General features: G+C 36.1%; 1 protein-coding gene across 7 annotated transcripts in view; it reads left to right on the top strand.

Annotated features, from left to right (window-relative positions):
* DMXL2 (Dmx like 2) overlaps positions 1-12,140 on the top strand; it is a 168,315-nt gene that overhangs the window by 74,916 nt on the left and 81,259 nt on the right. For all 7 annotated transcript variants that reach the window (XR_009738732.1, XM_061428763.1, XM_061428760.1 and 4 more), the window contains 2 exons: positions 9,005-9,183; positions 10,891-11,074. Coding sequence is in view for 6 of the 7 variants with exons in the window: in XM_061428763.1 (XP_061284747.1) it covers positions 9,005-9,183; positions 10,891-11,074 (363 nt within the window). In the remaining variant the exon portion in view is untranslated. The remainder of the gene's footprint in view (positions 1-9,004; positions 9,184-10,890; positions 11,075-12,140) is intronic.

The following is a 12,140-nucleotide window of genomic DNA, read 5'->3' on the forward strand; positions in this document are numbered from 1 at the left end:
TGAAGTAAGCCAGAAGGAAAAACATAAATACAGTATACTAACGCATATATATGGAATTTAGAAAGATGGTAACAATAACCCGGTGTACGAGACAGCAAAAGAGACACTGATGTATAGAACAGTCTTATGGACTCTGTGGGAGAGGGAGAGGGTGGGAAGATTTGGGAGAATGACATTGAAACATGTAAAATATCATGTAAGAAACGAGTTGCCAGTCCAGGTTCGATGCACGATACTGGATGCTTGGGGCTAGTGCACTGGGGACGACCCAGAGGGATGGTATGGGGAGGGAGGAGGGAGGAGGGTTCAGGATGGGGAGCACATGTATACCTGTGGCGGATTCATTTTGATATTTGGCAAAACTAATACAATTATGTAAAGTTTAAAAATAAAATAAAAAAAAAAGAAATGAATCATAAAAAAAAAAATTTTTGTCTATCCTGAAATCACAAAGATATTTTACTGTGTTTTCTCTTAGAAGTTTTACAGTTTAAAAAAAAATATATATATACACGTATATTTTATTGAAGTATAGTTGACTTACACTGTTCCAAGTGCACAGCAAAGTGATTCAGTTATACAAATACATGTATATTATTTTTCAAATTATTTTCTATCATAGGTTATTATAAGATATTTACTATAGTTCCCTATGTTATATAGTAAACCTTTGTTGCTTGTTGCATATCTAATTTTTTATTAGAAATATAGCATTCTATTCATACTAAGTCAAGTGGAATCAAAATGTCATAATTTTTTTTTAGGCAAAAATTGATAAGTTTTCTAATATATATTGTACATATTTATATATATATATGTATACAAAAGTTTTACTACAGTTGATAAAGGCTTGAAAACAGCAAAAAAAGACATGGAGAAATTGGGGAACATAAACTAAATGAAATGGGAGCAATGAATATGAAATAGAAAAAGTAATATACTAGATAAAAATAAATGATCATCATATAGTCCACTTGTTTTTAAACATGACTGTTCATTAGAAACATCTGGAGCTCTGGAGGAAAAAAGCAATGTCTGAGTATTTGTATTTTTCAAAAAATTTCAAAATAATTCTCATATGAATCTGGATTTTTAAAAGTGATTACAGCCTTTCTTATTAGATCCTAGTTTTGGTTATATAGAGTTCTTATTTTTCTGTTGACCAAATGAGTAAGTGATATTAAGTGTGAAGTAGTTACATCATCACAATAGTAAAAGGTGTTTATCAGTTCGCACAGTCAATAGCCAGACAAAAAATAAAATAATTACAATTGCAATTCATAATGGGAACACGATTAACTTAATAATATAAAATAATTACATACAATTTTGGGGGGGTGTCAGGTAGAGTGTTGTGGTAAGTGAAAGTGCATATATGCACGTGTTTTCGTCTCCCAGCCAGTCTATGTCTTTTGGTTGGTGCATTTAATCCATTTACATTTAAGGGAATTAAAAACTCAGCAGTGGCCACAGGACTGGAAAAGGTCAGTTTTCATTCCAATCCCAAAGAAAGGCAATGCCAAAGAATGCTCAAACTACCGCACAATTGCACTCACCTCACATGCTAGTAAAGTAATGCTCAAAATTCACCAAGCCAGGCTTCAGCAATATGTGAACCGTGAATTTCCAGATGTTCAATGTGGTTTTAGAAAAGGCAGAGGAACCAGAGATCAAATTGCCAACATCCGCTGGATCATTGAAAAAACAAGAGAGTTCCAGAAAAACATCTATTTCTACTTTATTGACTGTGCCAAAGCCTTTGACTGTGTGGATCACAATCAACTGTGGAAAATTCTGAAAGAGATGGGAATACCAGGCCACCTGACCTGCCTCTTGAGAAACCTATATGGTTTCTGTCTTCCCTCTGATGGATGAGGCTGAGGCTTGTGTAAGCATCTTGATGGGTGGGAGTGGCATGGGAAAAACTGGATCTTGCTCTGGTGGGCAGGGCCTTGCTCAGTAAAGCTTTAATCCAATTATCTGCTGATGGGTGGAGTTGCACTCCTCCCTGTAGTTGTTTGGCCTGGGCTTCCCTGATGGCTCAGAGGTTAAAGCCTGCAAGGCAGGAGACACGGGTTCAATCCCTGGGTCGGGAAGATCCCCTGGAGAAGGAAATGGTAACCCACTCCAGTATTCTTGCCTGGAGAATCCCATGGACGGAGGAGCCTGGTAGGTTACAGTCTATGGGGTCGCAAAGGTTACAGTCCACGGGGTCGCAAAGAGTCGCAAAGGACACGACTGAGTGACTTCACTTTCACTTTCAACCAAGCTCTGGGGTCTGTGGGCTCTATGGTTGGGTTAACGGTGAACTTCAAAAGGGTTTGTGCCAAGGGAAACCTTCCAGTGCCCCTGTCCTTGTGGTGAGCCGCTGCTGACCCATGCCTCCACAGGAGACCCTCCAACACTAGCACATAGTTTTGGTTCAGTCTCCTGTGGGGGTCACTGCTTCTCTCCCCTGGGTCTTGGTGTGTGCAAAGTTTTGCTTATGCCCTTCCAGGCTGGAGTCTCTTGTTTCCCCAGTCCTTTATAAGTCCTGTAATCAAATCCTACTGGCCCTCAACACCAGATTCCCTGGGGATTCCAGTCCCTTTGTCAGATCCCTAGGCTGGGAAGCCTGATGTTGGGTTCAGAGCCTTCACAACAGTGTGAGAACTTCTTTGGTATTATTGTTATCCAGTCTAAATTGCAACCCACTCCATTATTCTTGCCTGGAAAATCCCATGGATGGAGGAACCTGGTAGGCTACAGTGCATGGGGTCGCAAAGAGTCGGACACGACTGAGCGACATTTACTTTACTTTTACTTTAGTCTGTGTGTCACACACTTGTCAGATATGGGATTTGACTTTATCATCATTGTGCTCCTCCGGCTTCTTTGTCTTTGGACATCGGGTATCTTTTTTTTGGTGGGTTCCAGTGTCCTCTTGTCGATCATTGTTCAACAGCTAGTTACTGTTTTGGTGCTCTCACAAGAGGAGATGAGTGTATATCCTTCTCTACCATCTTGAACCAGAAACCCTTAGAGTTTTGATTTTTACATTTTGGGAATTTTTTTTTTTTTTTTTTGCATTTGATTTGAAGTCAGTTTTTTCCCAAAGGGATATCAAGATAATCCCAGTTACATTTTGAAAAGGGAATCCATTCTCCATTGAATTTCCTAAACAGCTTTGTTGAAAATCAATTTTCCATACATATGTGGATCTGTTCTTGGCTTCTTTATTTTGTTCCATATATAAGTTAACAGACACGTGTGTGTGTGTGTGTGTGTGTGTGTGTGTGTGTGTGTGTGTGTATGCCTTTATGCTAATGATATGTGTCTTGATTATAGTGACTTTATAGTTAGCTTTGAAATCGAGTAGTATGACTCCTCTTTTTTTTCCCCTTTGGGAATTATATTTATTAAATAAAGTACTTCTGTGAACATATATACTCCTCAGCTGTTCTTTTTTTTTTTTTTAACTTTTTACTTTGTATTGGAGTATAGTCGATTATGAACTCCTTATTGCCAAATTCAGACTTAAATTGAAGAAAGTGGGGAAAACCACTAGACCATTCAGGTATGACCTAAATCAAATCCCTTATGACTATACAGTGGAAGTGAGAAATAGATTTTAGGGACTAGATCTGATAGACAGAGTGCCTGATGAACTATGGACTGAGTGAGGTTCATGACATTGTACAGGAGACAGGGATCAAGACCATCCCCAAGAAAAAGAAATGCAAAAAAGCAAAATGGCCATCTGAGGAGGCCTTAAAAATAGCTGTGAAAAGAAGAGAAGTGAAAAGCAAAGGAGAAAAGGAAAGATATACCCATTTGAATGCAGAGTTCCAAAGAATAGCAAGGAGAGATAAGAAAGGCTTCTTCAGTGATCAATGCAAAGAAATAGAGGAAAACAATAGAATGGGAAAGGCTAGATATCTCTTCAAGAAAATTAGAGATACCAAGGGAACATTTCATGCAAAAATGGGCTCAATAAAGGATGGAAATGGTATGGACCTAACAGAAGCAGAAGATATTAAGAATGAGGTGGCAAGAATACACAGAACTGTACAGAAAAGATCTTCAAGACCCAGATAATCATGGTGGTGTGATCACTGACACTCACCTAGAGCCAGACATCCTGGAATGTGAAGTCAAGTGGGCCTTAGGAAGCATCACTATGAACAAAGCTAGTGGAGGTGATGGAATTCCAGTGGAGCTATTTCAAATCCTGAAAGATGATGCTGTGAAAGTGCTGCACTCAATATGCCAGCAAATTTGGAAAACTCAGCAGTGGCCACAGGACTGGAAAAGGTCAGTTTTCATTCCAATCCCAAAGAAAGGCAATGCCAAAGAATGCTCAAATTACTGCACAATTGCATGCACTCATCTCACATGTTAGTAAAGTAATGGTCAAAATTCTCTTAAGCCAGGCTTCAGCAATATGTGAACTGTGAACTTCCAGATGTTCAAGCTGGTTGTAGAAAAGGCAGAGGAACCAGAGATCAAATTGCCAACATCCGTTGGATCATGGAAAAAGCAAGAGAGTTCCAGAAAAAACATCGATTTCTGCTTTATTGATTGTGCCAAAGCCTTTGACTGTGTGGATCACAATCAACTATGGAAAATTCTGAAAGAGATGGGAATACCACACCACCTGATCTGCCTCTTGAGAAACCTGTGTGCAGGTCAGGAAGCAACAGTTAGAACTGGACATGGAACAACAGACTGGTTCCAAATAGGAAAAGGAGTACATCAAGGCTGTATATTGTCACCCTGTTTATTTAACTTCTATGCAGAGTACATCATGAGAAACGCTGGGCTGGAAGAAGCACAAGCTGGAATCTAGATTGCCGGGAGAAATATCAATAACCTCAGATATGCAGATGACACTACCCTTATGGCAGAAAGTGAAGAAGAACTAAAGAATCTCTTGATGAAAGTGAAAGAAGAGAGTGAAAAAGTTGGCTTAAAGCTCAACATTCAGAAAACTAAGATAAGGGCATCCGGTCCCATCACTTCATGGCCACTAGATGGGGAAACAGTGAAAACAGTGGCTGACTTTATTTTTCTGGGCTCCAAAATCACTGCAGATGGTGAGTGCAGCCATGAAATTAAAAGACACTTACTCCTTGGAAGGAAAGTTATGACCAACCTAGACAGCATATTAAAAAGCAGAGACATTACTTTGCCAACAAAGGTCCATCTAGTGAAGGCTATGGTTTTTCCTGTGGTCATGTGTGGATGTGAGAGTTGGACTATAAAGAAAGGTGAGCACCGAAGAATTGATGCTTTTGAACTGTGGTGTTGGAGAAGACTCTTGAGAGTCCCTTGGACTGCAAGGAGATCCAGCCAGTCCATCCTAAAGGAAATCAGTCTTGGGTGTTCATTGGAAGGACTGATGTTGAAGTTGAAACTCCAATATTTTGGCCACCTGATGCGAAGAGCTGACTTACTTGAAAAGACCCTGATGCTGGGAAAGATTGAGGGTAGGAGGAGAAGGGGACAACAGAGGATGAGATGTTTAGATGGCATCACTCACTCAATGGACATGGGTTTGTGCAGACTCCAGCAGTTAGTGATGGATAGGGAGGCTGGCGTGCTGTGGTTCATGGGGTCTCAAAGAGTCGGACACGGCTGAGCGACTGAACTGAACTGATAGTTGACTAAGAATGTTGTGATAGTTTCAGGTGAAAGTGAAGGGAACTAGCAATACATAATACGTGTATCCATTCCCCCCAAAATGGCCCTCTCTTCCAGGCAGTCATACAACACTGAATAGAGTTCTGGGTGCTATACAGTAGGGCCTTGTTGGTTATCCATTTTAAATATAGCAGTGTGTACATGACCATCCCAAACTCCCTGTCTCTTCCCTTTCAGCAACCCTATGTTCTGTTTTGAAGTCTGTTACTCCTCTGACTTTTTTCTTTTCAAATATTTTTGGTGGTGTCAGTCCTTTGATTTCCTTACAGATTTTGTCAGTTTCTACCAAAAAAAAAAAAAAAACCCTGCTGTGATTTTGATGGTGTTTACATTGTATCTCTACAGGTCAACTTGAGAAGAATTGTACATTAGTAGTAGTTGGTCTTCTTATCTACAAATGGGGTATACTTCTCTTTTTATTTAGGTTTTCTTTCTCTGAGCAGCGTGTCATCATTTTCAGTGTAAACAATTTATCTTTCTAATGTAAAACGTATTTACAAAAATTGCATTTCTAATTATTGGTAACATACAGAAATAGAGTTGATTTTTTAATTTTGAGCCTTAATCTCATGACCTTGCTTATCAGTTCTAGCAGCCTTTTTGGGTAGTTTTCTTAGGATTTTGTGAATAAAGACAGTTTTACTTCTTCCTTTCTAATCTGTATGCCTTTTATTTTTTTCCCTTACCTAATATATCGCAAGTACTAGGACATCTAGTACCATTTGTTGAATAGAAACAATGAGAAAAGATGTTTTTGTATTGCTCCCAGTTTTATAGGAAAATCATTGTCTTTTACCACTATATATGATATAAGTTGAAGGTTTATCATAGAGTCACTCAACTTGATCATGTGATGTATATTCCCTTTTATTTTTCTTATTTCTGTGTGTTGAGAGTGTTATTTTTCCTCCATGAATTAGTGTTTACTCTTGTTAAGTGCTTTTTCTGCGTATAGTGAGATAATTATGTAGGTTTTCTTTTTCATTCTGTTATCAATAATATGATGAAATGCAGTTACTGATTTTTCCAATGTTAAACCCACTTGTCTTTGCTGGGATAAACTCCACTTGGTCAAAACTTGTTTTTTAACATACTACTGGATTAAGTTTAAAGGTGTTTGCATCTTTGTTTATGAAACATATTCATGTATAGTTTTTTTATGTCTTTGGTTTTGGTGTCTGGCTAATAATAATGCCCTTATACAATGAAACCATTTTTTCCTTAATTTTCTGAAACAGTTTGTGAAGGATTGGTGCTATTTCTTCCTTAAATGTTTGGTAAAATTCATCAGTAAAGCCATCTAGGCTAGTATTTTAGTTACAGTTTTAGGGTTTTGTTTTGTCCTTTGGTGAGAAAATTTCAAATTGTGAATTCATCATCTTTAATAGATGTAGAGCTATTCAGGTTTTCTGTTTCCTCCTTTGTCAGTTGTTTTGAAATTATCTTTTAAGGGATTTAACATTCATCATTGCATTGATTGGGATAAAATTGTTCATGATATTCCCCAGTTCCTTTGTTGTTTATGGGATCTGTAATAATGTCGTATCTTTCATTCTTGATAACAGTAATTTGTATTTTCTCTCTAAATATTTTTGATCACTCTAGATCATAAATTTTATTGATCTTTTCAAAATAGCTTTTGGATGAATTGATTTCTTGGTTTTTTTTTTCATATTTTATTTCATTGGTTTTTATTCTTCCTCTTATCTCTTTAATGTGAGTTCTCTTTGCTCTTCTTTTACTTGATGCTTCAGGTTGAAGCTTAAACCATTGATTTGTGACCTTTCTTCTTTCTTGATGTATAGCATCTAAAGCTGTACATTTCTTTCTAAGCACTCATGTAGCTACAACCCCCCAAGTTTGATGTTTTGTTTTTATTTTCCTTCAGTTCAACATATATAAAATTTTCTCTTGTAATTTAGAAGTGTTTTTGATTAGTTTATAAATACTTGAGGATTTTCTCTCTAATACTGATTTCTAGTTTAATTATTTGTGGTTTTAGAGTTTTAGATAGTAATATGAAAAAGTGTTGAGGCCACTTCACTAGGGGGGAAGCTAGTGGGAATGGGAGAAGGGGCTAGATTGCCTTGGTTGTGGAGGCTCTCTGACTTTCCTTTTGACTCCTTAGGGGCTCTCAGGTACATTAAGGGTTTTTATGGTACATAATCTGAAACTACTGACATAGACTGTGCAGTAAATTTGGGAAGGTGAAAACGATGCTAGGTGAAGAAGGTACTTGGAGGAAAGCAACTAGTGCATGGTTAAGCGCTTTGTCTCAGAGTAAGTACTTAAAGAGATCTGTTGTGTAAATCAGATATCTGAATAAATGAGCCCTCAGTAGAAACATACATTATGTAGTATAGATTGAGAATGAATACTAAGATAGAAAAGAGGCAGAAGTGTTTGTCCAGTTCAGATGAAAATATTTGCACCTATACACACTTTCCAGAAACACATAATTTCATTGTTTCTTAGAGATTGAGATTTTTTTTCCATAAATGTTATTTTATTATTTTCCTTCATAAACTTTTCACCATTGAGGATGAAGCACTATAAAAGAGATAGTTCCTGTTAAATAAGATAAAATTGTTTAGGCCTTGTAACAGAATTCTTAGAGCTAAGTAAAATGATTGTCAGTGCCTATTGGTATACCTTTAAATATCTTAAGTGGGCATAAAGGTGGTTCCCAAAAACTGCCTAAATGTCTTCTCATCATAAGAACACACTATGGCCCATGAGCTAAGAATGGATTTTACATTTTTAAAGGGTTATAAGAAAAAAAAAAAAAAAAACAAACACAAAACCAAGAAAAATCTGAGTCAGAGGCTGTGTGGTCCACAAAACTTACTTGGCCCTTTACAGGAAAAGTTTGCTGCATCCTGACTTAGAATAAGAAGCAATTTTTAAAAAAAGGTTTGACTCATCCTTTCAGATCTCCAGAAAGGAGAAAAGGATAACAGTGCCAGATAACATGGCTTCTTTCTTATCCAAGCTATCATCTGGTTTCAGAGTCTTTTGAGTCTTGTCTTTACAGGGAGGACCCTGGTGTATTGAAGTGGGGGAGTTTGGCTTCAATCTCTATTTGAAAACCACCTTTGTGTAGAGAATATTGATAATGAGCACATGGTCCATTTATCCTTCATGAATGGTATCATTTAGAGTAATAAGCATTTTATTAATAGATTTAGTTCTGTACTATATATATAAACTTTATATATATTTTTTATATATAGGTTAATTTGTAAAGCTTCTGTTCAAACCACTTAAATTTTGAATTGTGTGTGTACAAATTAATTTTCTGTTGGCCTATATATTTTTACAGGATGATTGTCTTCTGAAAGTGTGGTATCCTATGACTGGTTGGAAGTCTTCAATTATACCTCAGGATCATCATGAAGTGAAAAGGAGACAGGCGTCTACTCAGTTTTCCTTTGTGTATTTGGCACATCCACGAGCTGTAACAGGTTTTTCATGGCGTAAAACTAGCAAGTATATGCCCAGGTTAGACGAGTGTGTCATACAACTTCATTTTGTATACTTATATGTTTATAAAAATAATGAAAACAAAAGTTCTTTTGATATGGTGACAGTTAAGAGCATAGGTTCTGGGTGTCAACTGCCTGAATTCAGATTCTGCTGTTGTTACCAGGTTTGTGAGCTTTTGACTAAATTTCTTAAGCAGTCTTTGCCCTTGTAGATAAGGGGAGCAATAGTACCTACCTCAGAGCGTTGTGTGAGACTGAACTACGTGAGTGCGTGTGAATGCTTACACAGGCCTTTGCACACTGTGTGTGCCCAGGCAGCGTTAGCTGGTATTGTCAGTATTAGCAGCAGCAATACATTCTAAGAAGCAACCGTTTGCAGGTAACAGAAAAGCACACATTAAGGAAGAATAAAACATGGTAATAAACTGTTAGTAATCCACATGCTGGTAAAGTGTAACTGCATACAGTGAATAAAGTGTCCCAACTTTTTCTTAAGGCTAGCAACAGAAACTTATCAAATTATTCTCATTGTTACAGCATCTTTTAAAAGCATTTGAAAGATTAAGCAAGCTATAAAATAGCCTAAACAAATGATTCTTGTATTATATGTAAGTTCTAAAAATGCTTGCTTAGAAATCTGTATTCCTTCTTGAGGAAGGGTTATTTCATCTGCTAAGTATATCTGAGCACCATTTGCCCTTGATGGGAAATATAGCACACTCAATGTGGGGCTCAGTAAATGATAACATGGGGAATGTATACAGTTTTGGAATCTAAATAAAAGGCTATTCTAACTTAATCTGCTTAAGTTATTTGCACCTATGGAAAACATTTGCAGAACACTTTACCTTTGACTGAGTCAGATTCTGTGTAAGCATTTTTTTAACAGGAAAATTTTTTGTGCTTTTTTTTTTTCATGATGAGAGGTTAAGTCACTTCAGCTGCTTGATACTGTGACATTTTTGCTTAACTTAATGGAAATTGATTTATAGTTTGAAATTATAGTCTCCTTACAGTTTTATTAATACATTTGTTTCTCTATTTGTAACTGTTTAGATTATAAGAAGGATAAGGCAACTACTGTGATCAACCACATAGTTTAATTATAATTAATGATCTTTTGTTATGGTCATTCTATAATTTGTAATGACAGAAATGTAGGTTTCCTTTTGCTGTTTTGTTTGTTTTGTTTAGGAGATACTAATCCTCCAGAGCCTTGTTTTCAAGCAGCACATGTATATAATCTGGCATTAATTTATTTGTTTCCTTTGTCACCCCCACTTCCTAGTTTTTATGGTGTTCAGCAGTACTGTGTGTGATTTCAAGCTCTTTGATTGATACTTTTTCTCCACACAGTGTAACTTCTAAAACAGTTGGACACATACTATACTGTCATTTAGTTTAGCTATTCAGAGTTTAAGTTTAATGTATTAAGGTGAGTGTCGAGCACAGTTAGGTTGTTCTTATTTCATGGTAACAGATTGCATCCTGAGTCCAGCCTGCCACCTTGCAGGTCTGAGCAGGTAATAAATGGGTGTTGGTGAGAGTGTGAAGTAGTCAGTAGAAATCCATTATCATTATTGGAAAAATAACTGCAGATAGATATACTGTTAGTTTTGTACTAATGTCATCTTTAAGCATGAGGAACTAAGTATCAATAGCCTTTAATTTTTGATGGCATTGGTATTCATAGTAACTTCTGTTTATTTCTCTTTATCATTAGAGGTTCTGTATGTAATGTGTTATTAACTTCATGCCATGATGGTGTCTGCCGGCTCTGGGCAGAAACCTTACTTCCAGAAGACTGTCTTTTGGGTGAGCAGATTTGTGAAACTACCACTTCCAGCGTTTCCAGCAACCTTACTCATGCTGGAAAACACAAAGACAGAATACAGCATGCTCTTGAGGTACTATGTTGTATAAAACAGTAAATGAATCTTGAAGATAATGTGTCATGTAAAAGTCCTTGAAATTGGTTGTAATTAAAAATATATTTTGTGGGGAATTCCCTCGTGGTCCAGTAGTTAGGACTAGGTGCTTTCTCTACCAGAGCCCAGGTTCAGTCCCTGGTCAGGGAAATAAGATCTTGCAACTTGCATGGCATAGCCAAAAGATAAAAAAATAAAATACCACAATAACCTTTAAAATATAAACAGAAATATTTTGCTTTTGTTTCGTGAGGATTGAATTTTACTAACTAAAAGTGACTTAAAAAATAAAGTTAAAAATGACTGTGAATAAGAATAAAAGTGTTAAGATATTAAGTGAACTTACATAATTGCATAATTTTCATGGTTTACTATTTTGAAAGTGAAATAATTTTTCTAATTTTTAAATACACTATAAAAGTGCTTTCTAAGAAATTAAATTTTTATAATATAGTGTGAACTATTGTGCCCATTATGATTAGGGAATAAAATGAGATAAACATATTACTTATGCTTATTCTAAAATTAGATTAGGAGAACAAAAAAAAATGTGGAGTTTGTAATCCAACTCTTCCAGTATGTGTGTTTGTGCATTTTTTTTCTTTATTTATAAGATTGAGATTGTAGTAATGTTTTATAACTTTTTATACTAACGTGTTATAAACATCTCTCTACAATACTAATTATACTTTTACATTGCATATTTACATGAACACTTTAATGGTTGCATAGCCAAAATGGTTTTTGGATTTTCAGCAGGCAGAAGTATTTTGGGGGTTTGATAGGTTTAAGGATGTGGTCCTTTAAATTTTTATATAAAGTAGTCCTGCTCTGATACTGTGATTAGGCACTATTTATACATTTTTTTCAACATTTAAATCATAAATTAAAAGAAGTCAGAACAGAGTTATAGTATGTTTTGATATTGATTGCAATTTAGTAGGGAAAAGTATTTTACTTACTAGATGTTTACAATAATTTATATATACTTGTGTAACATTTTATCTTTAAATTATATATACGCTTTTGGAGGCTTAAGGACTTT

The sequence above is a fragment of the Bos javanicus genome, chromosome 10, assembly GCF_032452875.1.
Source record: "Bos javanicus breed banteng chromosome 10, ARS-OSU_banteng_1.0, whole genome shotgun sequence".
Taxonomy (NCBI): domain Eukaryota; kingdom Metazoa; phylum Chordata; class Mammalia; order Artiodactyla; family Bovidae; genus Bos; species Bos javanicus.